This window comes from Typopeltis vanoorti, chromosome 26 (assembly GCF_054136105.1).
Source record: "Typopeltis vanoorti isolate ZY-2024b chromosome 26, IOZ_Tvanoo_1.0, whole genome shotgun sequence".
In the NCBI taxonomy this organism is placed as follows: domain Eukaryota; kingdom Metazoa; phylum Arthropoda; class Arachnida; order Uropygi; family Thelyphonidae; genus Typopeltis; species Typopeltis vanoorti.
Window position 1 is genome coordinate 21359549 of NC_143574.1, and position 27969 is coordinate 21387517.

The following is a 27969-nucleotide window of genomic DNA, read 5'->3' on the forward strand; positions in this document are numbered from 1 at the left end:
TAACAATTTTGTACAAGATTTTCTATACTGTGGAATAAAGCATATTCGATTGTCGCGCCACAGGCACTACTAACAGATTACATGTGAAATACATGTGAATTACGTCATAAACACTAAACGTTTATTTTGGAAAGTCCCCAGAGCGCCATCTATGGTTCTCTTAAAGTTGTTATTGGTTTTTATTTATGAGTTTTATTAGTTGTAATCACTTTTTAGAAATTGTTTGCTACGATGATTTTCGTATAACTTATTATAATATATGATTAACAGTGTGGAATGAAATAATAATAATAAAAAAAAATCACATAGATGCGGACGATACTACTAGATAAAGCCCGTCAAACTATCTCAAAGCTCTGCAGAGTGTGTTGTGTCAACTGCAGAGTACGAGCATCCTTCCCGAATAGCTGTCATGTCTGACAATGGAAGATTTGTTTCAGACTTTTCTGTTTGTTTCCAACTCCGTAATATTTATCTTTTAACATTACTGCTCTGTTTACGTGCAATTTCAACAGTTTCTTCGGCTGTTTTGTCTGATGTCATTGATTTACAAGAGAAGAGCACCATCAAGCGTTCTAGGAGTCGTTGCTATGACAACGCAGAAAACCCTCAGCGATGCATTCCAGAATTTGTCAACGCTGCTTTTAATGCTCCAGTTGAAGCTACCAATACATGTGGAGAAAATGATCCTATACGGTTTTGCCGCCAAATGGGAACTCGAGAGGCAAGACGAACTTGCGAATTATGTGATGCAATAGTTCCTAGTAGGGCCCATCCTGCTAGCTATTTAACAGATTTACACAATGACCACAATGTCACCTGGTGGCAAAGCGAAACGATGGAGCATGACATTCAGCATCCCAATCAGGTGAATGTGACACTATTTCTAGGTAAGTTAATTATGATGTTTACATCGCTTTTATAATAATGCAAGTATATAATGGGATTTCCAACATTTAAAAAAAAAATGCCAGTCTCTTGAGACTTTTTTTAATTGAATACAAATAATCAATCACAATTACTTTTTGCTGAAAGCTAGAATCCTTCTATTTTTCTATTTTTTTCAGATATTTCTGCTTACACAGTCGTGATACTCATCGAAGTATTTCTTTATTATTTTGTTTCATGGACTGTTCCTTTCTGTTAGTGTCCAAAACGTATGTGTATAAAACAGACTTGAACGGGTTACTTTCCACTTAGAGGCATGATACTAAGTAGATAGTCTTTTTGCAATCAGCAGGCTATAGTTTTTAGGATTTCGTAGTGACATATCTGCGATTTTTTTCAAGTTAGTAGACGATGTTAATTATCAGAGGTAAGACTACTGCAGTTGGTAGTATCCTGGCATTACTGATGTATAGTAGTGTAGTGCAGAATTCCGCAATGCGGAGGATTCAGCCAGGAAGGACCCAAGATTTGAACAGCATCTGACAAAAAGTACTGCAGATATGCTACTGTAATCAATTTGTGTCTATTATCATATTTATGTTCTCTTTGCATTCCACGAAATGAAGCAAGTCTAAAATAAACAAAGGGTGCCGCTTCCCTGGTGGTGTCAAATAATACTACTTCTACTAATAATAATTATTTGATATACACTTAACTGTAAGACTATAATGAATATTATTTATAGTGAAAATGTGTTTTATAATTTATTGAAAAAGAATTCTATTAGTTAAACATAAAAAAATAACAAAAAAATCTGTCCTCCTCAACCATTTGTATCTCTCTGGATAGGCCTAGACATATTACTGTAATACTTGCGCAATGAAGGTTCTGTTTATTTTTATTTGTTTTATTGTATTTATTTGCTGCGCCACTGCTCTGAAGCGGCTGAAAAAAAATTTGTTTAAAAAAAAAAATTATTTGCTACGTCACTGAAATAAACAGTGTGTTAGCTGGGTATACATTTTTTTTTTTTTTTCTAATTTGTTGGATTTCACTGATGATATTGCTTATACTAAACTACCAAAAACCATGCAAGCCAATGCAAGTAAATTATGTGTATTGCATCCCTTTTAAACACTGACGAAATTAGTAATTAATTATAAGTGGTCCGAATTTAAACATTTTAATATGAAGTAAAACTAATATACTGTATATGTTTTTTAATAATAAATTTCAGTAAATTTGTTCTTTATTTGTGCCCTTAAAATTGTTAGAAATATTGTCACATAAACAAATCGAATAAATGCAGTTGCGCTCCCTGCAGGACAAAAATTTATTCATTAAATGCAATGATATTTCAACTATGTTCAACAGAACCCGATGATTTCGAGGAATCTTTTGGAGGTTCTGCAAAAGTATTTTAAATAAGATTCTAAGTTTTGCTATTTTCTTTATTATATTTTTCGAAACATTTTCATTATCAATTTACAGTTAATTATTGGATAAAAAAAAACTAAAAGAAAAACTTTTATGTATTAAATCTCTTGAAGTGGTATCTAGACTAATGCTGATGTTTTTCAACTGAAATAACACTGCGGATCGTTGTTGTTATGTTCCATCCAGTCATTTTTGACTCTTGGTGATCCTGCGAACAAAACCTCTTCATCGCACTCAGTCTCTTGTCATTTGTTTGAGTAATTGTAAGTTCAAGTTGGTAAGTTCTTTTACGTTGTCCATTCAACTCTTTTGTGGTTTTCCCTCTTCTTCTTTTTCTTCTCATTCCCTCAATCTTCTCCAACATAACTGCCTTTTCCAATGATTCATCAGCTCGCTTAATATGTCTAAAGTACATCAACTTCTTGTTGGTGATCATCTTCTCCAAGGAGCATTCTGTATTTATATTCTCTGAAACAAACCTTCTTATTGGTCCATTGCAGTCCATGGGATTCTTAATAGTCTCCTCCACACTCATAATTCAAACGAATCAATTCGCATTCTGTCTTTCTTCTTAATAATCCAGCTTTCACATCATACATCACCACTGAAAATACCATTGCTTTGACAATTCTAACTTTCATGGCCTTACTCACACCTCTATCTTTCATATTTTTTGTCAGGTTTAGCATAGATTTTTTTTTCTAACTATCCTTCTATTAATTTCATTTTCGCATTTACCATAATTTTTGTTTCTGGATCCCAGTAAATCATAACTTTCAACAATTTCTATTTTATCTCCCTTTATTATAAATTCGCTAAAATTGCCAGAAGCCATCAATTTATTTTGTTAATGTTTAAATTAAGCCGGCTTTGTTACTTTCCCACTTAACCAATAGAATCAACTCCTCCAGACCTTCCTTAGTTTCTGTTATGAAGGCTGTATTATCTGCATTTCTTAAATTATTTCTTTTTCTGCCACAAATATTAATTCCAGCTGGATCTTGCCTAAGTGAGATATTCTCATAATATATTCACTATAAATATTAAAGAGAGGGCAACAGTATCCAACCCTGCCGCATTCCTTTTTCCACACAAACACTTTTTCTCCAAAGACTGTTTTTACTGAAGCTTCTTGGTTGTCATACAGATCTCGTATCAAGAGGATTAGATGTTCGGGTATTCATTCCCATTGATTTCATTACAATCCACGGTCTGTTGTGATCCATGCAATCAAAAGCTTTCTCATAATCAATAAAATGAATCAATACTTCCTTCTTAAATGTTTTGTTTTTTCCATAATCCATCTAATGTTTGCTATCTGGTCTCTGGTTCCTTTACTTCTAAGGCCTGGTTGTTGTTATGGCATTTCTCTACTCATATATGGCTCCAGCCTCTGTTGGATCACTTTCAGCATAAACTTTACGCGCATGTAAAATTAAAGCGATGGTTCAATAATTCTCGCAATCTCTGGAATTTGATTTATTTGGAATTGGGATGAAAATTGATGTTTTCTAATCCTTAGGCCAGTATATTTTCTTCCAAACCTGTTGACAAATTTCAGCTAATATATTCACTAATTCATCCCCAAATGCTCTCAATAATTCCACTGACACTCCATCAGCTCCAGGAACTTTTCCTTTTGGCAGCTGTTCCATTGCTAATATCACTTCACTTTTCATTTTCATGGTTTTCCTGAACAACTTCTCTCCTTTCAAATTCTCCTTCAATATTATCTTTCTTGTACAAATCTTCTACATACTCTTCCATCCTTTTTTTCACTGCTTCTTCCTTCAGACATTTTCCTGAATTACTTTTTGCAACTCCTACTCTAGGGATAAACTTCCCTGTAACATCACTTATTTTTCTAAACAGATCTCTTGTCCTTCCCGTAATATTGCTTTCTTCAATTTCCTTGCACCTTTAGATGTTTTTCTTTATCTTTCCTACCCTCTCTTTGGAAATCTGTACCCAGTTATCTAACCCTTTCTTTGTTTCTCTGAAGTTTCATTTTTCTTCTTTCCTCTGCTATTTGAATAACTTCTTCTGACAACCATTTACAATCTTTCTTTCTTGTTGCTTTACTTCGAGTCTTCTTTGCTGCTTCTATGACTGGACATTTTGTTTCTTCCCATATTTCTTCTAATTCTCTTCCTGTCTTCTCCAAACGCTTCAATTTCTTTCCGACTTCTACTTTAAGTGCTTCATTTATATGATTTAAATTAAATCTGATACTGTCCTTTTGTTTCTTAGCCCTTAATTTCAATTTAACTTCAGCTATAAATAATACATGATCAGTCCCACAGTCTGCACCAGCTAGTCTGCATCCAAGCAGTGTTTTGGCTGCTTGGATAGCACTTCTCCACCACTGCTGTCAACAATATATAATCTCTCTGATTTCTGTATTCTCCATTAGGTGAAGTACATGTGTATAATCTTCTTTTATGTTGTTGAAAGCAGGTGCTTGCAATAAAGCAACTGTACTCAATGCAAAACTCCAACATCCTTTCTCCTGCTTCATCCAGCAGTCCTAAAACAAAATTTCCAGTGAGTATACATAATTGATAAAACAGAAAATCTGTCGTATCAATTATGTATACTACTTGTTGTAAAATTCTTCCACCTCAACTTCATATAAATATGTAGCGGGTGCATACACCTGTATAAGTGCAACATTCGCTAGATATGATTTTATTCTGATTAGATTATTCTATTGGACACTGGGTTGTAACCCAAAAGGTATTTTCTGTATTCTCTTCTAACTATGAATGCTACTCCATTTCTTCGAAGGTTTTCATGTCCAGAATAATACATCATGAAATCATTGGTATCAAAGTGACCCATTCCTGTCCAACTCAGTTCATTGCTTCCTAACATCTTAAATCGAGTTCTCATTTCTTTCTTTATCAGTTTTAGTTTCCTTGATACATGCTTCTTACATTACATGTTTGTATTTTATGTACGAGGGATCAAGAAAGTGAGTTCTGATGGGCTGTCAGAGAAACAAAAATACACTTACAAAAAAAAAAATTCATTGGAAATTAAAGTAGACATCTTTCTCTACTTTTCCATATAATTTCTGCCATTATTCAGGAACTTATCATAACGAGGCACCAAGAGTTGTTTACCTTCGTCGTAGAAGGTTGCCGCCTGTAACGCAAACCACGTCTTGACTGCTTCTTTGACTTCGTCGTCTTGAAACCGCCGGCCACCAAGGAAAGATTTCAGATGTTTGAACAGGTGAAAGTCGCTTGGCGCGAGGTCAAGACTATATGCGGGATGATGGAATTGTTCCCAGCCGAAGGTGGCGAGAAGTTGTTGTGTGTATATCACAATTACTTAGGCCTCTGTTCATAAGATTTTCTTGGCAAAATATACAGAAGTGGTTTGCCAGAAACTTCTTCTGTGTTTGTTTAGCCTACCAGGTAAGGCAAATACCTGGGATAGAAGACAGACTCCCACTACAAGAGATAAAAAGTAAAATAAGAAAGATTGGGGGAAAGGAACAAGAAGGAAAGAAAGAAGAGAAGGGACCAGTCTACAGATATGAAATAATGCATGGTCCAGCATCAGATACCTCGGGTTCGCCACTCTCGTACTCACTTAAGTAAGCTCTGGAGGCAAAAGTTCATATACAAATATAGGATTTTAATTGACATTTAGACTGATGATTGAAAAACACTGATCTAACCTACCTTGGTTGGCTGAATGAATAACATAATCATTCTCCAACCAACAGAATAGTTTTGAATGCCACCGTAGGCACGAAAGTTTGTAGACGTCTTTACGTAATTGAAGCTGATTTTTATCGTCTGTGAGAGGCCACCATTCTGTTTATTGAAGGGCTTAAAGAGGCTTGAATAAATTTCTTGTTTGGTCAAGCAGGATTGCTGAATTGTTTAATCCTTATCCCCACAAAAGACATTAATACTAATATACAATTGGTTCAGTCCTTCGTAAATGGGGATTCATCCTGGATTCAGCTGGAATCCCTTTGAAATATATGACATAGTCTTTTGAATGATGTTTACAGTTAACAGACGCAGTTTCTAAATTTTCCATCAGTAGATTATCCATGGTCATCAAATGGATTAATATGGAATTCAGAGTGATATCATGAAATTAATATTAAATAAAGCATTCGAAAAAAAAGTTCAACATTTAAGATTTTTCACAAATTTTTAATACGAACATAAATTACTTGTTTTTAAAGTTTGGAAAACTCTTTAAAAATCGTGTTTTTTTTAACTATTTAAATTTTTTTTCTTTGTAAAATTAATAATCACTGTAGGGGGAAATCATATAATTAATCCGTACATGACGTCTCTTTTTACTATTTTATTTATTCTAATTATAAATACAAGTATAACATGGGACGGGTGTCGCTTCAACACAATACTGATATCACTAATCGTCTGCGTCTTTCTTTTCAGTTTCTCTGATTGGTCAGAGAAACTGAAAAGTTTTAATTCGCGATATTCATAGTTAATCATCTTGATTAATTTAATGATATACGACGACATACATACAGTTCTCTCTCTCTATAGCCAGGGAGAACTGTATTAGGCTAACGCTGTCCCACTGATTTACTAACAATAATTAATTATTTCCCCAACATATTTAAATATCACTTATCGAAGTCATACACAGTATTTTCAACCATACTAATTTGCACGTGGTGTAAAAGTATTCATAAAAAAAATTTCAGGTTAACTATTTGCCACTAATTTATATTACCAAACAGTCGTTACACAAGTATTGCGTAGTAATCTCTCCGTTTTTCATCCGCTGCACGTATGTCCTAGTTATATTAAGGAACTGTTTATTGCCAATCCAGGTTCGTTCAGATGAAAGGCAATTGCATTTTGACCTCAGTTGTTCATTCAGATCTTCCACACATAAACACATATTCAGAACATGTATTATAGATTTTATTTCACGCTGCTATTTTATTGAATTTCTATAATATGGTTATTCAAATTTTTACAATCCCCCTTGACGTCTCTTTTTTTATTTTATTTATTCTAATTATAAATACAAGTATAATGAGACGAGTGTCGCTTCAACACAATACTGATATCACTAATCGTCTGCGTCTTTCTTTTCAGTTTCTCTGATTGGTCATTCTACTATTCACAGTCAGTCATTTTAATTCGCAATCTTCATATACGCCAATCATACGCTAATCATCTTAATTAATTTATGCCATTTATTTTATTTTAGTTTTTATAAGTTTTTAACTAATAATTTTTTAACTCAGTTTCTTTTCAGCTCGTCGGCATTTAGGTAAGTTCTCAAATAATTCTATCTACTGACATTTTTTAATTCCATTAAAATTTTACAAATGTGTTTTTCAGAATGTAATAAAACGACATGAATAAAATGCTGTATAAATGCTGCGCGTCGTGTCATGCGCATTATATGGACATCTAAATATTATGTGTAGCCTAAATCTGCAAATTAGACGAATACAGTACTTATTTCAAACAGTTCCATTTACTGTGAACACTATCGAACATATTACCATGGGAAATTAATAGAAATGGGGTATTCAAAATCCGACATAACTAGTAAGGAAATGCGATAAAGGAACATGTTATTGTTCCTGATTTTGCTGTTATTGCCCTTTTGTTTTGCCTCATCCTTTCTCAAAGCAAAAGAAACAATATATGTATTCCGAGATCGCTAGTTAACATACTAGAAATAAATAAGGATTATTGTATTGTATTTAGGTTAAAAACCATCTTTAAGTAATTCTTATTGTTTCGTTTATTAAGTGCCATGGGTTTATAATATGATAAAAAAAGCGGTCCACCCAACAAAATGGTTAGTGCCTTAAACATTTACGTCTACTCCGATTCTGTCTTGCTCGACTGTATATTTTCTATCCCAACAATTAATGATTTTATTTTTATGGAAAAAAGAGTCCACCGCTCCAAAATTTTATTCGTGCATTCGTCCATGGTTCTTTTACGTCCAGACGGCGCCAGTGGCTATTGATCAGCATCTACGAAGGAGACTGTCTGACTCCGTTTATCTGTGCTTAGAGACTGTGATGCTCTAAAATCTAGACTCTGACTAACAAAGGTCAGCTATGAGCATCGCTTAGAGAAATATTGTTTTACGTTTATGAATCTGCACGAGTTTAAGTCAACTTGTAGCACTAATGCATTAAACCAATTTTAATGCAGAGAAAAACATCTTGAATTGAATTAACAGGGACTGGGGAAAAAAGGAAGAAATAATAAGAGATAAATCAGTCCATAAAAGCATTTTTTTATTTAAAAACAAACTTTCTTACATCGCTCTTTTCATAGTTATGCAAATACGTGTATACTTGTGATAGATTCACTAGTAATTCAAACAATACTAGGAATAACATACAGTTAGGGCGCATGATTCCTAATATTGTTTGAATTACTGTACTGATGATGTCCCAAGATACTTGGGATGAAATATTTACGTATTAAAAGTTATCACTGTGATTAGTACGTGTGTTTCATTAAATAAAAAACAAATTTCCTGTTTTCTTAGTACTTGACTATATCTCTCCCATTTTTTTTTTTAAATATGCGATATTTATTGGAATACCATTTATTTTTTTTAAATGAAGTAGGTAAAAAAAAAAAAAGTTGTGGAATAAGTGTTCGAAATTGGACGAAGTGAGATTTGGAGTGGTTTCTGCCATGGATCTTAAACAAGGCAAGAAACAACGATATTGCAAATTTTTGTCCACACGCTTCGCTTTAGTTTGTAATAAAACTTCTAAGTTCTTGGCTTTCACTGGTTTCTATGTGTATCTGTCATCTACGCTAACAGAAACGTTTAGAATCGAGTAACTTAAGAAAATTTTAATCCCAAAAATAAGTTGTATGAATAACGAATAACAAGCAGTGTCTATATTTCAAGAAAATTCTTCTTGTTGCTATATACACGCTTCAAAATGTTATCTTCTGAGAACTCAGTCAAATTCGTTTATAAATCTTCCGGTGCATTTTGAGACTTTAATAGGATGTGGGGCTGAAATATTAAACTCAACTAATCTTATGCTTCTCATAATCTTGATAAATTGTCGTTGTGTCTATCAATGAAGTATCTTCAAGAAACACATATATTTTGCTTTATTTTCTAATTTTTCAATTATCTGTATTTTGCTCATTAATTGGGAGCAGGGGCGGCTCGTGCATAGGCACTGCGGAACTGCAGCACCCCAATTTTTCTCGATGCATAAATATATTTATTATTTTATTTATATTTGGTTGTAATATTTATTTTTATCATCAACAATCCTATACAATTCTCTTATTTTGTAAAAAAAAATAATAATAATCCATCTTGTAGCACTTAGGAGGGCGCTAGCAGCACTGTGTTTACCACAGTGTCATATTGCTACGCGCGCAAGCATATGCACGTCATAGTGAGATGCGAGCTATTAGCGTAATGCGGCACTGTCCGCCGCGCAGTTCCACTGTTGTTTATATGCAGTTTGTGCCAGTAGTAGAGTGTTGGTAGTGCTTATCGTGTTTACTCCGTCTCTTTAAATATTTGGACATTACAATTAAAGGCATAACATTTGTTATAGTTTTTATTTTAGAACATTATTGGGGTTATGATAATAGATTTTATTGTTAAGTAATTTTGAATTATATCAAAGTGTATAATTTTATCGATAATAAACAATATTTTTTATGTTTATTTTTTTTTTTTTTAAATTTTACCATAATTTTGATATTTTATCCAAACACGTACTTACAGTGTGTATGTATGTTTCGAAAGTTGCAGCACCCCTCACGGTTTCAAGCCACGAGATCCCACTGGTTGGGAGTTCATAAAATATTGGCAGCATTTCAACTATTTTGATAGGACAGGAAAAAGTTGTTACATAGAAATTCCACAGAAATCACTTTTTTTTTTCTTTTTTTACTCGGTTTTAAGTCTGTATTCAAGTTATTAAAATCGTGTCCAGTTTATGTTTGTTGTTTAGAAGAATATGAAATATGAAAAAAGGTTCGGGGCCTCCAGACCTACTTTAAGGCTTTCCTATAAAGTGGAATGGTATCCTGCTTCACTCACTACATTCATTCATTTCATTTAAATTTTACTCATGTCAATCACTTGTCTTTCAGGTGCATCTTTCGATGTCAGCTACATTCACCTCAAGTTCTACTCTAGCCGACCTGAGAGTTTTGCCATATACAAAAAAACCAACGAAGATTCTGACTGGATTCCATATCAGTATTATAGCGCCACCTGTAATGATACTTATGGTATTCTAGAACACACATTCATCACAAGAGGAAACGAAACAATTCCATTTTGTAGCTCCGAGTACAGCGATATTTCTCCCTTAACCGGTGGTATCGTTGCGTTTAGTACTTTAGAAGGGCGACCAAGTGCATACGATTTTGAAAACAGTACAGAGCTTCAGGTGAGTTCCAAGACCCCAACAGCTGTTTATTTATTTCTTTATTATGTTTCAGAAGTTAAGAAGAGGTTGGCTTTCGTAGTAGTGAAAGAATTTTAAACATTGCTTTAAAATATTAAATATAAGTAGTTTTTCACTGTGCAGTGTTTGTTAGGTTTTAAGAGGTATTAATCTTTGTGGTGTCCTACATATAAAAATTTCATACTCGCATATTATTATGCAAATATGCAACTGCATAAGTTGCATAGTAATTATGTCCTTGTAGGTTCCTGAGTAGCCCCATGGGGTTTGCTTCTGTTAACGCTAGGCTGCGTGAAGAAAAACCGTTACAGTTTCAATTCTAGTTGTCGATACAGGAACATTTTTACTCCGATTTTCATCAGCCGGTTCCCGAATTTAACGATTGATAGTGTAGTCTATCTAAACATTGTCACCAACGAAGTACACCTATTCATGTTGACCATGTTTGGTTTATTTGTGATTATGGCCGAAGCAACTCAGGCTATGAGGCCAGTGTATTATGTCTGTTAATTGCGTGTGTTCTATTGGCTAGTTTGCCTGCTTTGCGTAAACACCAGCGTTTCCGGGAGGAAAAAGTCTGCCATTCTATGTCGGCCGTGTACCATGAATGTAATACATACTTCCATCAGAGTAATGCGCCATATCTCATGGTACATATTGTCCAGGAACATGATAGTGATTTTACTTTAATGGATTGGTTTTCTTCTTAATGTCGATCCCACCTTTACATTTTTGTGAGGATGCTCATTGGAATTGAAAAATGTTTGTGAGAGGGATGCATCAATAGCAAATCGTATTCGACTGGCAAAGTTTAGGTGGAAGATGAACTTCGTCAGTGAACGATGTGACCATCGCCCTGCTTATTGAATAAATAAATGAAAAACAGTATATAAAATTGGTAAAAAAAATAGGAAAAAAAATTATCTTTCGTGGATGGGGAGAAAAAATAATTCATCCCTAGGGTAATTGTAGAGCCTTTTCCGAAAAAAAAAAAAAACAACAACAACTTCAAACTATATAAAAAAGATTTAGAGAAATCATTTCCTTTTGTTAATAAAAGGACAAGACCTATTAGTTGAAGGGAGGTGTGATATCCACTCGGCCAACCATACAAAATCTTATTTCCTCCAAGATAATCTGATTAATGATTGATACGGATAATGCTTAGCAGCACTTTCACCAACTGTGACGAACTTAGCATGGCACATGCATTAGGTTATCTTTTGTTTATAGTAGTCGGACCCGGGACAGCCGTCCGAACAGCTGGGACCTGGTAACTGGTGTGTTTTCATCTCTCCCCTCTCGTCTACCCTGATAGTACATTACCAGCTGTTCTCTGTTATTTATTAGATTATTGGTGCTATGTCAACGTATCCCTTGGTGTCAACTGGTCCGGTACTCAGTACTTTTATAAATAATAGATAATGCTATGATTGTCTTATGACCTTTTTGATGTTTTGAATTTTCTGGTATTTATTACATTAATAAAGGTATAATATATGTAATTATAAACTATACGTAATTTATAATATATGTAAACACTTTTGTTTTTTCACATTTAAGGTGTATAATAAATAAATTTTATTATTTATTTATTGATTTGTTTTTAATTTATTATTTAATTTTTGAAGGAATGGGTTACAGCTTCATCAATCCAGATTACTTTGGATCGGCTGAACACTTTTGGGGATGAAATATTTGGAGATCCGCTCGTGTTAAAATCTTATTACTACGCCATTTCTGACTTGACTGTTGGAGCAAGGTTTGTATCTGAGACACCAGAAAAATAAAATTCACTTGAGTAATAAGCAATAATTGATGTTATTTAGAATTGCTTCACAGAGTATTTTAAATAAATATGTTATATAAGATAGTATTTTCCATCCCAGGAATTAAGGACCATTTCTTGTTATTATTATTTTAACATATTTTAAACAATTATTAGTTCTCTTGACATTTGCAGCCGGCAACATCACCATGCTTTTAGGAGCCCAGAGCTTGACATTATCCGTGGCGGGTTTGGGTGGGCGCAAGTTCGTAGAGAGAGAAGAACATCATTTGTTAATGGATTTCTTGAAGAGCTGGAGTTTGTATTCTTTGGGCTAAACGATATGGGGAAGCCTGTTCCGAAGAACAGGAGTGTAAGTGGAGGAGAACTTGGTTCTGGGTGCTTTCCATGTTCGTGCATGATTAAAGTGGAAGAACGTGATGGCTACTTCAGTGGAGCAGACTCCATGGAAATAAAACACCTATAAAAAGACATCATGTAGAAACAGAGTGTCTATGGGAAAGCCATTGGAGGAAGTCAATGACAGAGGAGTCATCTAGCAGATAGACTTTTCTGAATACAGTCAGACATTCTGAGGAAGGTTTGGATGAATCATCGCAAATGTGAGAACGATTCTAAGGTTGCGCGGTTTGGGGATTTATAAGGTATTAGGAGTTCAACAGATGAGAAAGGCTATGAGTGTGATATGTTGTTTGTGCGAGGATAGATTACATGTGAAAGTCAATCCAAGAAGAGAAAACTCAGACTACGATCATAGTATTATTGATGACAGGACTATGTTTGTGGTAGCAGTGAAATTCACTAGATTATCTTCACGACCACTTGAGGATGGTGAGATCAGTGTTTAAGGCTCTTTAAGCTTCAGCAAAACTATAGATACAGTTAGGTTTTAGTGAGAGGTCACTAATATATTGGAAAAAAGTGTGGATGAGTGTAAAAAGTCCTGGGTACTTCAGCATCAATCGATAAATGTAGAAAACTTTCACCATGACATGCAAAATTCGACCAGAGAGGAAGCTGACAATCACTTGCAAACAGCAGTGGGAAGACCAGACCATAAAATGGGCGCGTGGTAATACTGAGATTCCAGACTCATTCAAATTCCTTGGAATATTAAGAACGACCACATGAGTTTCTTCAACGTTTTCCATGGCTTATATTCCAAGGTGGAAAGGTTTAGCCAGAAGATCAACTGTGGAGCGAGAGTGGTGGACATATTCGTGATTACTAATTAATTGGTGGTTTCTAAGTAGTTAGCCATTAATGAACTTAGAATGAGTTTTAATTCTGGAGAACAAGCTTTTAGTACAACAGGAAGGAATGTTATCCTGACAATGGGAACTATTAATATCAAGACCATTCATCGTTTTTCTTCTCCGTATTGTCCATTCAATATCACAATATCTTTTTCATAAAAGACATTCAGGGATGCAGTTAAGTGCGCCTTGATTGCATTTTTGCGCCAGAGTGAGAAGCATTTCGGCCTCTCTGATCAACAATCCATTGTTCTGATTCCTACAGTAGCATGGATATTTAAGGACACCTTGATGGTGGATGATTTTTACTTGAGATCACCCTCTCTACTGAATGCCTGAAGTGACTTGAAAAATATTAAAGTTCCTTGTTCAATCTCTAGCCCACGCACGGTATTAAATATACGATAGGTTTAGAACCTTTCGTGAATGGGATTGAGCAACAACAATAAAAAAACAATAACAATAATAATAATAATGAATAAAATAAAAGTGACAGTATATTGGTGACAGCTCCCATTTTACCATTTTGGAAGACGAATACAGAATGCAAATCATGCTATCTTGTATAGCGTTGCAGAATTTTCGAATGACCCTAACGCCAAGCAGAGTCAATACTTTTTGTAGATTTATTATGCTGAATATATAGGGTGGTCATAAATTAACTTTTCCTCTTTGGAGGTATCTGTAGCTAAAACTAATACACGGAATGAGACCACATTTTAAATTGAGACTTTCGAAGGCATGGGGAGATGAATTCCGAGAAAAAAAGATTTAGTGCCAAAAGTCGCCGATAGGGGGGAAATTTTGGCGCTGGCGGAGCCGAAAGCAGTCAAATATTTGTAGTAAACGCAGGTAAAAAGGATTATGCAAATTTTACTGTGCGTACTTGACAGCAGCGCCACCAATTCCACTTAAAAAGGGATTGGGAACATTCAGGACATAAAACATAAAACGGGCTGCTATGAACATCCAATCCGACTCCTTACGCTCAGCTATAGAGCATATCGCACACCGGATGCAATTTGTTGTACACAAGAAAGGTCAACACATTGAAAATCGTGCATGTGGTCTAGGGAACCCTGATTCTGATGAATTTAGTTTAATTATTATTATTATTATTATCATCATTGTAATGAGCCACATATCCAGCTGGAATGACTGACGCGGCTGTCGTTTATACTATTGAAATGTTATTATTCCATTTTATCTGCCTTTAATGTAATTATCCACTTGTTTTCGGCTACACCAGCGCCAAAATTTCCCCTATCGGTTACTTTTGGTACTTAGTCTTTTTTTTTCGCGGAAATCATCTCCCCATACCTCCAAAAGTTTCAATATAAAATTTGGCCTCATTCCATTTATTAGTTTTTAGCTACAAATGCCTCTAAAGAAGGAAAGTTATTTTATGGCCACCCTGTATTTTGTATCCGATCTTTGTAAATCCAGTCTCTACATTTAAGATCATTGACTCCATTTTAACTTCATATGAGCGAAATAGAAATCTTATTCGTCCCCAAGATGGGTCGAAACAAAAATGTACGCATTGGTTGGATTGATCTACTTTCCCAAATAGAGTTATGCAAAACAGCTACCATCTATGTTTGCATTCCTCATTTCTATCCTGAGAAGCAACTAAGGCTATGTGGCTAGGATATTCAGTGTGTTCTTCTGAATAACTCAACCTTCCTGGAGGAAACCCTTCCTTCTCCATAAAAATCCGGCCAACTCACCTTCAGCTGAAAAGTCCTTATAAAGGTTCTTATAAAGAAAACTTGCTTCTGGTTCGTGCGGTTTGAGTATTTCCAATTGTAAGTCATAACCTGTTAAATCATAATCAACTTGTCTATGAACACATATTGTAAAACTCAACATGTCAGTTCATCATAGCTAATTTTTCTTTAGGTGCAAATGTAACGGCCATGCCAGTGAATGTCTGCCGTCTACTGAGGAAGATGGTCTTACCAACTATAGAATACAATGTAACTGTGAACATCACACTGCTGGTGTTCACTGTGAGACTTGCTTGCCACTGTTTAATGACAGACTTTGGGCACGCGCTACTGCAGAAAAGGCCAACGAATGTCTACGTAAGTAAAATTTTCGTTTTTAACCACAGAATGCAAATATTTATCACATGCTTACGGAGCCTGATAATTAGACATTTAAAATTTAGTGGCGGGTTTATTGGAGCAACACATGCTGTGATTATAATGCTTTTAGTCATTTAAAAACATTTTAATATTTTGAGTATATTTTCAATGAATGTTTATTGGTTATTGTTTGCTTTTTTTCGCCCAACAGGAAATGTGAACTACTCTCGGTAGCAACTGTGTTAGTCATCCAACTAATACAAACTTCTCCTTGGTTACTATTAACAGCCGACCTGGTTGGCCGAGTGGTTAGCGTATCCGCTCTCCAGCCAAAAAGGCTGCGGGTTGGAATCCCGCCGTGGGCATGGATGTTCGTCTGTGAAAATACTAGTGGTGGTGGTGGTCGGCAGTAGATGGCGTTGGTGTAGGTGATGAAGATAGTTGGGTTGGTGGAGATGGAGAGTTGATTTGTTATAACTATTAATGTCATGCGTTCTTTGGATGTAATTAAAATACTCCAATTCAACTGTAAGTTGGGAGTAATACGGAGAAGCCTTAAAAAAAAAATAAATGTGTGTAGAGTTCATCAAATAGGCAATACAACAATAAACCAGTGAGATTGTTGGACAGAAGAGAATTATTTAAAAAGTATTTAAAATTTCGTATCTGTGCGGTCCATAAACATCTCGATATTACTTAGTTTTGCATCTTAGTTTCCTACTTCCACCCACACATTGCCGGAAGAAATTTCTTCCTATGCAGCATTTCCTTCTACGTAGCTTCTTTCTTAGATACACCCATGTAAGCAACCCACGCATTCCTTTGCAGGCGTGGCACGTCACGCAATTTCTTGTATTCTCAACACCAAATCAAGCGCTGCCTGCCTATATTATAAGTTCATTTTGCTTTAGAAGAAAAGGACGTCTCTGATGGGCCGCCTTGGAAAAATATAGCACTTAAAAAATATGATAGATCCTTGATAAAAGGAAAAGAGCAGTTCTGAAGATACTGCTGTTGTTGCTTGTAGTGGTAGATGTTTATTACCGTCTTACTAAAATATTCCAACTTTTCACACTGCATCACAGTCCAAATCCCTTCTATCATTTATCACGTCAGAAATTTAAAAAAAAATAAATAAAAAAAAATAATAATAATAAAAAATATAAATATATATATATATATATATATATATATATATATATATATAATTTGGCATTCAAATTTTCGAGATGAATTCATTTATATTTTTATAACTTCGCTAACAGTATAATTTTGAAACTAAATTACCTTGAATTCCATTTGTATTCATATTTTTTTCTGAAAGATATTTAAAATTGTTAATTGTGACGTAATGCTGTTCTAAACATACTCCATAGACAGGGGAGGCTCGTGCATAAGCACTACGGAACTGCAGCACCCCCCAATTTTTCTCGATACATAAATATATTTATTAATTTATTTATATTTGCTTGTAATATTTATTTTTATCGTCAACAGTCCTATACGATTCTCTTATTTTGTATAAAAAAATAATAAAAATCCATCTTGTAGCACTTAGGAGGGCGCTAGCAGCACTGTGTTTATCACAGTGTCATATTGCTACGCGCGCAAACATAACACGTCATAGTGAGATGCGAGCTATTAGCGTAATGCGGCACTGTCCGTCGCGCAGTTCCACTGTTGTTTATATGCAGTTTGCGCGAGTAGTAGAGTGTTCGTAGTGCTTATCGTGTTTACTGCGTCTCTTTAAATATTTGGACATGACAATTAAAGACAACATTTGTTATAATTTTTATTTTAGAACATTATTGGGGTTATGATAATGGATTTTATTTTTAAGTAATTTTGAATTATACCAAACTGTATAATTTTATCGATAATAAACAATATTTTTTCATGTTTATTTATTTATTTTTTTAAATTTTTACCATAATTTTGATATTTTATCCAAACAGTATACACTGTACTTACATGTGTGTGTGTGTATATTTCGAAAGATGCAGCACCCCTACGATTTCAATCCACGAGCCGCCACGCCACGCCATTTGCAATACAAATATTTGCCTAAATAGCCTGGATTAGATCAAAAATTCCAATAAAATCATTATATTAAGATTAATAAAAATATTAAGATTTATTTTGTTTCATTGATATAAATTTCACTCACAATTTCGCTTCCTATATTTCCACGAGTGTTATGTATAGAGGCTAAAGTGGGGATTTGTCTAATCGTGTTGGCTGATATAACACGCATTATTTTTTCATTCCTTCTGCCATTGAAATCTACGCTCTTCATTTGATCTGCGCCCTTGAGATTATTTAATGTTTTCCATATTCAAATCTGATAGCCTTACATAGATGATGTTACGTCACGAACGCAACAGGGGCCTCCATGCTCCTGAAAAACAGGTTCTTGCTGCCTACATTGAACTAAAACTTCCTTCATTATAAGGAAGAAGCAAATTTGAGGCTTTTTTTTTTCATGTAATTTATTACATCATTTACTAGGGTGTCTTCTTGTATAAATATCCGTATGTGGAAGGAGGTGTGTCGGCCTACTTAAATGTAGGAGTTGGCCGACCGGTCTAGGCTTGCCAGTCAAGCAAACTAGCAACTATACTTGTATGTTTATTTTCTCGAGAGTTCCTTTTATGCAAATGCCTGCAAACTTTACCAAAACTGAATTTCCACTTCATTCTTCCCCATCATTCCTTTTCTACTACATTGCAATGATTTGTATACCCCTTCCAGACTTTTAAGTACAACAGGTGCGTCTTGAAACACTGTCATTAGCGCACACGTTTAAACCTCCTTTCGTTTTTGTGGCCACTTGGAGTTTTGCGTACTTAGCAGCTTGTTTGGTTCTCAATGTTTGTGTGTCAGTGTACTGTTAGTACGTAATCTTACGTGAAGTCAACTCGTATGACCAGTCAAGGCGGTATTTGTGGAAAATCTATTTGATCTCTTTAACAAACGATGTGTATATTATAGTGGTGTATTTATACGTATGTAAAAATGATTGGTGTGCTATGCAGGTTGGTGTGCTGTCTATCTTTAATAACCGCTGCTCAAGCAAAGACTGAAAGTCAGTTAGTGAGGCATAGGAGTGATTTTTCATTTGGTAGAATCACTGGTAAGCAAAATTATACTCTTTCACGTAACTTTAAATCCATTTATTGTTCCTTGATATGTGATGAATAGCACTTTTTTTTTTCCTGGTTGATTTTATGAATCATAATATGCATATGGGAATCACCATAGCGCGTAATAAACTGTAAATTGATTCATCGTTGCTTTTATGATATGGCGTACTAATCATGAGAAAGAAAATCGGCATCGTTTATGAATTTTGTTGCTGTGCAAGGTATCTTAGTTTTCAGATTAAAGCAATTGTTTAATTTCTAAGAAGCTCGGAAAATTTGGTTGATTTCTTATAGTGGAAAATTCAAATAGTCACGATACAATTGAACATTTTGGTATTGAATTTCTAATTAAATGAAATTTTAGTATTATGTAATTAATATTTCATTTTTACAGCTATAGGAGGTGATTGAAGCAGATGAATTAGTTGAACTACTGTAGTAATAGACGTGACAAGGGCCGATGTGAAAGTAGAGCTATATAGGAGTAAACCTTAATGTGAATACAGCGGTGGGATTGCATGGGATATCAAATCATGTATTATGAAAATTAGCTATGAAATTGGCATTGCCTTTAACTTTAATTTGGAGAAAATAGTGCCAAAGAAGAGTAAAAGAAAATAGTTACGTTGTGTAATGGAGGATTCAAGACAGAAGCTGCAAATTATCGATAAACAGCATTTCAGGAATGGAGGCCAAGGTATTGGAAAAGTTGGTTAAAGGCAAAATTCAAGTATGAGTGGATAGGGTTATGATAATATACGGAGAGGGCAGCATGGTTTTGTGGAGAGGTCATGCCTCAGTAATTTCCTCAATTTTGTAATGAAGTTGAATAAAGGGGAGAATGGCTACATGATGAGACTGATAAACTCTTCAACAGCATTGGACAGGAATTAACAGAGTTCCACATGAAACTGTTAAAAAAATTGGAAAAAAATGGTTTTGGATGTGAAGCTAGTGACGTGGTGTGTAACTAGTGGTGTGCCACAGGAGTCCGTACTCGGCGCTGTTATTTAACCTGCACAATTATATTGGAAATGATCTGTAAGGAAACATTCAATTATTTGCCCTTGATGTAAAATTGGATAGAGCGATAGTTAATAAGGATGATGCAGAGATCTTACAGGACGATTTGTAGACTGACAGTAAGGGCCAAGAAGAATGCTATCAGTTTAATGTAGCAAAGTGTAAGATTACATTTTGACATGAAATGATTAACGGCTGTGTGTACATTCATGGAAGTGGGCCTCAAGAAATTAATGAGACTAGGAATTTATGGGTGCTAGTGGGCTCTGAGTTAAAGTTCAAACAACTTTAACTCAGAGATTTTCAAAAAAAAGATTCCGGTAATTGGACCACGTGTTTATTAAGCTAAATGACAATGAAAAACAAACCCGACAAGTTTCGTAAGTCGTATGACTTACATCTTCAGGGGTCAAAGGTAACTAAATGTTTAAAGTCAAATGTAAGTCAAACGACTTACGAAACTTGTCGGGTTTGTTTTTTTATTGTCATTTATCTTAATAAACACGTGGTCCAATTACTGGGATCTTTCTTATGAACTGTTAAACCACAGAAAACCTTCGCATACAAAGTTCATAGGATTATTTGGTTTATTGAAGAACACGTTAACAAGAAAAAATAACATAGGATATTTTACCTCTTTATAAGGGCCCCTTGATAGAGCTTAATCTGGAAGGAAGAGGTGGAACGGATCCAAAGAGAGATGACGAGGATGAGAAGCAGGTGTATGCAATGCTCCATATGGGGTGGATTTAAGATTTGTGGGCTGCAGAAATTGGTTGATAGTCAAGAAAGGGAGGATATGATGTCGATATATAAGTTATTTTCATAGTTCTACAGTGAACAATTTTTTCATCCTTGAAAATTAAGTAAAAGTTAACTAGAGTGTGACAACTAGATTTTCTTTTGAGTGGTGAATGAGTGTAATATGTTGTCAGAGTCAATTGTGATTGCTTTCCCGGGGAATGAGTTCAAAACAAAATACGAGAGGTATTGTGCAAATACCAGTTAGTATTTAGTGAAACGTTAGTTCCTCCCTTGGCGAGTCTACGAACTACATGAAGATATCAATAGAATAATTTTTTTGACAATGACAAGGTTTATTATATTCAGAGTATGATATAACATATATACAATGACACATATTATACTAAAATAAACATCCAAAAATATTATATTATAAATATTATATTAGATCCAAAACATATTATATTTTCTATACAGTACAAAGATTCGGTGCAAAATGCAGAGTTCATTAATTTCTTTTATAAAAAAAATATTTATCCATAGTATACAACTATTACAGTAAAGTAATACAATTCACTACACAATTCAATGATAATAATAATAATAATAGAATAAGTTTATACAGATATTCATAATTTTTTCTGCATTTTGTCATTTATATTTCAGTAATTTTTTTATATATTATGTATTTAATGCAGATATTTTACAACATATAATTTAATAATAATGATAGTGATAATAATTCGATATCAATATCAAAGTTTATTTATTAGTATACAGCGTATCTACAAATATACTGTTAAAACATTTTTGTTGCATTTTTATCACAAGAAAAATAATTTCGTTTACAGATTACTGAGTACGTTCGTTTTTGATAAGCTTCTTTGTTCGGGTGGAGTTTCTGGTGTTTTACTCGAAGCTTCTGCAGAGCTTGTCTGAGGAAGATAATAAAAGGCAGTGGTTTTGTTTCAATACCTGTCGCGAGTTAAGTGAAGATTTACTGTTTATATATATGTGCTTGGAAACTTATATATGAAGATACATACATATATATATATATATATATATATATATATATATGTATCTTCGGCTGGGAACAATTCCATCATCCCCCATATAGTCCTGACCTCGTTCCAAGCGACTTTCACCTGTTCAAACATCTGAAATCTTTCCTTGGTGGCCGGCGGCTTCAAGACGACGACGAGGTCAAAGAAGCAGTCAATATGTAGTTTGCGTCCCCTGCGGCAACCTTTTACGACGAAGGTTTACAACTCGTGGTGTCCCGTTATGATTAATATCTGAACAATGGTGGAAATTATGTAGAAAGGTAGTGAAAGATGTCTACTTTAATTTCCAATAATTTTTTTTTTAAGTATATTTTTTTTTCTCTGACAGCCCATCGGAACTTACTTTCTGGGCGTCCCTCGTATAAATGCTTTTTTTCCGGCAGTGTGTAGAAGCGAGTACACGTGCTCACGTGTACTCGCTTCTATGTACAGCTCTCTGTACACCCCTAGGTTTCTGTTGTCAAATGGCAGTTTGTTTATCATGTCAGGTACGTAGAAGTTTCGGGTGGCTTTGCTGTAGTGATTGTTGTACTTATATGTTATGTAGTTTGTTGACTGTGGTCTTGTTATTGGATATGTTGTTCTGGTTACTCTATAGGTTGGGCTGTAGTAATGTTTTAACATGACTGTGTAGTGGCATAAGCGTTTCACCTTAAATATTTTACGTGTTGTCCTTACTGTCCTTACTATTCCTAAGTGTGGGCTGTTCTCTTTGTTCCCAGAATATCAGTTTTACCATTTTATTTCGCAACGACTGTAATCTGTTAAGCATGTAGTTTGCACCGAATGCGTATGACGTAATTGTGTATTTTAAAATGTTTTCGCATAATTAGTGTTTATATGTGTGTCGGAGTAATGTCTTTTAATCCATATAGTTTGCTTGCTATCATCCTGAGTTTGTTGTGTAGGTAGTTTGTATGACTATTTCCAACTTTGACTGCCATCGAAGTGAAGTCTGAGATAACGTATTGGTGTCACCTGTGTGATGGTTGTGGTTTTAGGTTCTGCGCTTTGTGTATAGGAGGTTGGATGTTGGACAGTGAGATATTTAATTTCTATGGGTAGGGTCTGGAAGTTTTTGAATATCATTAGCTTGTGTTTACAGATTTATATATATGCCGTTTTCAGTTAGCGAGTTAGTGATTTGATTGATGTCGTGTTGCATATTTCTGTAAGCGATATTTGTGTTGTTGTGACTGGATACTATGGCTGTGTCGTCTGCGTATTGGAATATTTTACTTTTTAGGGGAAGATGACTAATATCGTGTGTGTATATGTTGAACTGAATGGGAGATAGAACACCTCCTTGCGGTATTCCAGGTTACCGGTGCCTCTTTGCTGTGCTTTGATCCTATACGTGTGATGTACTTTCTGTTTTTCATGTATACTTTGAACCACTGGAATAGACGACCTCCCATTCCAATATGTGTTAGCTTGTTCAACAAGGTTTTGTGTGTTTGTCAAACGCTTTTGTTAGGTCAATAAAAACGACTAATACTATTTTGTTTTATCTAATGCTGCGTTTATTAGGTCTTTGAATTCCGGGAGTGTTGGTACGTACTCCGTTTCGAAGATTTAAACAGTTTTAGTATAACAGGACATAAGTTAGTTGAGGGTCTTTCGATGTCTTTTGGTCTGATTCCGTCTATTCCTAGTCCTTTGTTAGGGTTAATTTAAAGTTAATGGATTTGTGATTTATATAGGATACGTCGTACTGACTAGACGTACACTATGTACGTCTAGTCAGAAAGCTGGCAATCCAGTTGTGAAAAAAAAAAATAATAATAATAATATCTTCAAATTTCAATCATCCTTATAGCTAAAAAATATAGCATTTTTAATGTTTACAGAACGGTTCGTACGATATTAGTTACAAAATTATACAATTTTAAATATTTAATTACGAATAGAAATATTTTAATCATGATATTCATAACATTCCTATGTTTTTATCCACAAAGAAAAAAAAATTAATACTTCACATTTTCACTGCTGTAATTTACTCTGGTTTTCCATCCCATGTACGGAAAAGAAGCAATTTTCAGATAAAAAATACTGTTGGTGGTGGACGGTAGATGGCGTTGCCACTTGGCTGGAGGCGAATACACTAACCCAGTGGTTCTTAACCTGAGGGGTAGCGCTCCCCAGTTGTCGGCGCTCAGTGGGCGGTTAGCGTTATAATACTACTAATATGATAAAAAACTGTTGACTTACTTTCAACTAAAGAAAATAATAATAATTCCCTGTAAAAAATCGTCGCTTCTTGACAAAAAATGGAATTGCGCCTTTTCTAACCCAAATACGCATGTTCTAACTGCAAGATGGATAAACTAAGGGATAAAAAAATTTGGATTATTTCATTGTATTATAATTTGATAAAAAATGATATTTATAATTTATATTTCTTCGAATAAATGTGTCAAAAACAGATTAAATTGCTTTGATCGATTGTATCCATCAAAGCAACACTCATCAAGATTAACCATAAAAATAATTTAATACGCCAATCATTAAAATAACCATTTTCATTGTGCCATTTACGAATAATAAGTTCCGTTTTTAAATATTTTCACTGCAGCGCTGCGATCGCAATGATGCGCTTGCGTGTTGAGTTTGTTGATTCGTTAGCAAGGTGTTGGTGCCATTTTTCAGACATTCTCATAGTGCATTGCATTTATTATCGCGTGTGTTTTATTTTATAATAAATCGTAGTTTATATATTATCTTCGCAACGTAGCCTTTATTAGATTTGTGCTAAGCAATAATTAACTATTCACTCTTTGATGATAAAAAATATCATAAGATCTTTTTTATCATCAAAGATAATGGGACTTTTAGAATAACGCATCAAGATAGGGATGGGACAAAGGGATCACTGCATTTCATGTATACTAATGCCAGGAGTATTAGGAATAAAAAGGAAGAATTTTTGGCCTTGATTGGCTCTTCCTGGCCACAGGTTATTGGCATTAGTGAAACATGGCTGACGGAAGATGATATAGTTAGTGGGATAGAATGTGTAGGTTATAGTATGTTTAGGAGGGACAGAGAGAATAAAATGGGGGGAGGGGTATTATTGATGATAGCTGATGAACTGCAGCCAAGGAAAATTGAAGTTGTATTGCAGGATAGTGAAAGGAGCTCATTTGAGGCTATTTGGTGTGAGATTGAGACTGGTAGAATAAAATATACAGTTGGGTGCTGCTATAGACCAGGTGATGGAATAGATGGTGGAGATGGTATGCATAGGGAAATTGCTGAAATGAGTGGAAGGAGGGTAATTATTATGGGGGATTTCAACTATGGTAACATTGATTGGAAGGAGGAGAGGACACATGTGAGAAAGGAAATGGATTTTATTCAATTATTAAGGGATAACTATCTGAGACAGCATGTAATTGAAAATACTAGGGGTGTGAGATTGCTAGACCTGGTAATAGCATCTCACAATTTGACTGTAATGAATAAGACCATGTTGCCACCTATTGGTGAGAGTGATCATAAGGTCTTGACCTGGGAGGTGGTTAAAGGTGTGGAATTTTCGATTAAGACAGGATATATGTGGAATTACCGTGCTGGCAAGTTTGACAAGCTTAGGAGATTGCTTGGATCAGTGCCATGGCATGTACAACTGCAAAGGCTGGACGTCGATAGAGCATGGGAAGTGGTCAAGGACCATTTACAGGAGGTTATGGCTTATTGTATACCTAGGGTCCGAATAGTGAAACAAGTAGGGGTTAAATGGATGAATAACACCATTAAGCTTGAGCTGCAAAAAAAAAGAAACAACTGTGGAGGGAATTTAAAGAAAGGGGTGACCTGTAGGCACACAAACGGTATAAAGTGCAGGCCGGAAGGGTAACGAGTGTAGTAAAAACAGCAAAAGCCGATTATGAAAGGAAACTAGCTATGCAAGCAAAAGAGAATCCCAAACAGTTCTTTCAATATGCTGCAAGCAAGAAAAGAACTTTACATGGCAAAATGATTTTAAGGAATGACGATGGTAAGGAGGTCACTGAACCAGTCGATATAGTGGAGTTACCGAGCGCGCGCTTTGCAAAAGTATATCATCCAGGTGATGACATTAAAAAAATGAAGGAACCATTAGTTTATACGGGAATTGTGATGAATGAAGTGAGGTGAATAATCTATTACAGAACCTTAATGTGAATATAGCTGTGGAATTGGATGGTATACCGGCACGGGTCTTGTGTGAAGTGGCTAAGGAATTATCAGTGCCCTTGACCATGTTGTTTAATCTGAGTCTCGGGTCTGGTTTAGTCCCGAAGGCGTGGAAAGAGGGGAAAATAGTTTCACTGCATAAAGGAGGGTCCAAGACTATGGTGGCAAATTACCGACCGATCAGCATATCAGGAGTCGTTGTCAAGGTCTTGGAGAAAGTAGTCAAGAGAAAAATAAAGGAATGGATTGATGAAAATGAGATACTGTACAGGGGACAGCATGGCTTTGTGAATTGTAGATCATGCCTCAGTAACTTGCTCAAGTTTTATAACAAGGTGACGGCAGAACTGGATAAGGGAAATGGGTTTACAGTGATACTGCTGGACCTGGCAAAAGCGTTTGACAGGATACCACATGGAATTATAATCCGTAAACTACAACATATGGGAATGGATATAGGGTTGGTGAGATGGATAGGTGGGTGGTTGATGGAGAGATATCAGAGAGTAGTTTATTCAGGAGTAGAATCCAAAAGACGGCCTGTGACTAGTGGTGTGCCACAGGGTTCTGTTCTTGGACCACTGATGTTTAATCTGTTCATTAACGATACAGGGAAGGATCTAAGAGGAACGGTTCATTTGTTCGCTGATGATGCAAAGTTGGGTAGGGCGATAGTGAATGCAGAAGATGTCAAAGTCTTGCAGGATGACTTAGATAGATTGGAGTTCTGGGCTAAGGAGAATGGATGTCAATTTAATGTGACAAAATGTAAGGTTATGCATTTTGGGGTGAAAAGATTGGCAGCAGTATACCACATTGGTGGAACCGTACTCCAAGAGATTGATGAGGCCAGGGACTTGGGAGTGTTGGTGGATAGGGAGATGAAGTTTAGGGGGCACATTGCAAAAGTAGCTAAATCAGCTCATCAACTCACTTGGTTGTTGAAAAATACCTTGACAATCAGAGAGAAGCAAGTTTTGTACCTCTGTACCGACCCCTGATAAGACCTCATCTCGGCTACTGTGCCCAGATTTGGTCACCTCGGTTCCTTCTTGATGGGGAGGAGGTGGAGAGGATCCAGAGGCGAGTGACTAAGATGATTGCAGGTCTATGGAATGGACCACATGAGAACAGGTTGAAGATTTGTGGGTTGCAGAAACTAGTTGATAGGCGGAAAAGGGGAGGTATGATTGAGACATTCAAATTGCTAAAAGGATTCTATAGGATTAATTCAGAGGATATTTTTGAGATCAGGACTGGTGGTGGGAGAACTAGGGGAGACCTATGGAACCTGGGCAAGAGCGTGGTTAGCAGGGGTGTTAGAGCTGGGTTCTTTACTTTTAGAGTGGTAAATGAGTGGAATAAGCTGCCAGAGTCTGTTGTGGGTGCTATGACAGTGAGCGAGTTCAAGGCAAGGCATGGTAGATACTGTGAGAATGTCGAATAGTTGTGTGGACATGATGTTTAGGGCCTCCCTCGATGAGTCTAAGGACTCCCTGGAGTAGCCCGAAATAATAATAATAATAATAATAATAATAATAATAATAATAATAATAATAATTATAATAATAATAATTCAATACCCAAATAAAGTAATACACCGGTTCACTATAAATATCGCATATAATTCCAACATCGATACAATGTGTCCTTGAAATTTTATTATTTATATCCTAACTTGTAAGTAAAAATATAAACTTATATTTTTCTTCCGATAAACTTTAAGTTTTTTTTTTTTTTGGAATAAATCTGTTAGCGAAAAATTGTGAACATTGAATAAAAAATTAGATGCTCATCTTATGGCAGTTGATTTTATTATCCTTTTTGATATGCAGCGCAACTTTCAGAGCATCATTTACTTCTGTCGTAATTACAATCAGCGCCACGGTAACTTCAAGACGCAAGTT

General features: G+C 35.2%; 2 protein-coding genes across 2 annotated transcripts in view; both read left to right on the plus strand.

The window, feature by feature from the left end:
* Nucleotides 1-412: 412 nt before the first annotated feature.
* LOC150092397 (laminin subunit gamma-1-like) lies at nt 413-15908 on the plus strand. The gene is made up of 4 exons (XM_090414856.1): nt 413-890; nt 10449-10750; nt 12400-12530; nt 15716-15908. The coding sequence occupies exons 1-4, from the start codon at nt 413-415 to the stop codon at nt 15906-15908; spliced, it is 1104 nt and encodes a 367-aa protein (XP_090270982.1).
* Nucleotides 15909-18773: 2865 nt separating this feature from the next.
* LOC150092398 (laminin subunit gamma-1-like) overlaps nt 18774-27969 on the plus strand; it is a 245090-nt gene continuing 235894 nt past the window's right edge. Inside the window, exon 1 of the mRNA XM_090415061.1 lies at nt 18774-19036. Within this exon, the coding sequence (XP_090271187.1) occupies nt 18919-19036 (118 nt within the window). The 5' untranslated portion in view covers nt 18774-18918. The remainder of the gene's footprint in view (nt 19037-27969) is intronic.

Excerpts from the sequence above, each read along its gene's own strand:
- LOC150092397 (XM_090414856.1), top strand. The coding sequence starts at position 413 with ATGTCTGACAATGGAAGATTTGTTTCAGACTTTTCTGTTTGTTTCCAA. Across the intron at positions 891-10,448 it reads GAATGTGACACTATTTCTAG|GTGCATCTTTCGATGTCAGC; the intron begins GTAAGTTAATTA and ends CTTGTCTTTCAG. Across the intron at positions 12,531-15,715 it reads GACTTGACTGTTGGAGCAAG|GTGCAAATGTAACGGCCATG; the intron begins GTTTGTATCTGA and ends ATTTTTCTTTAG.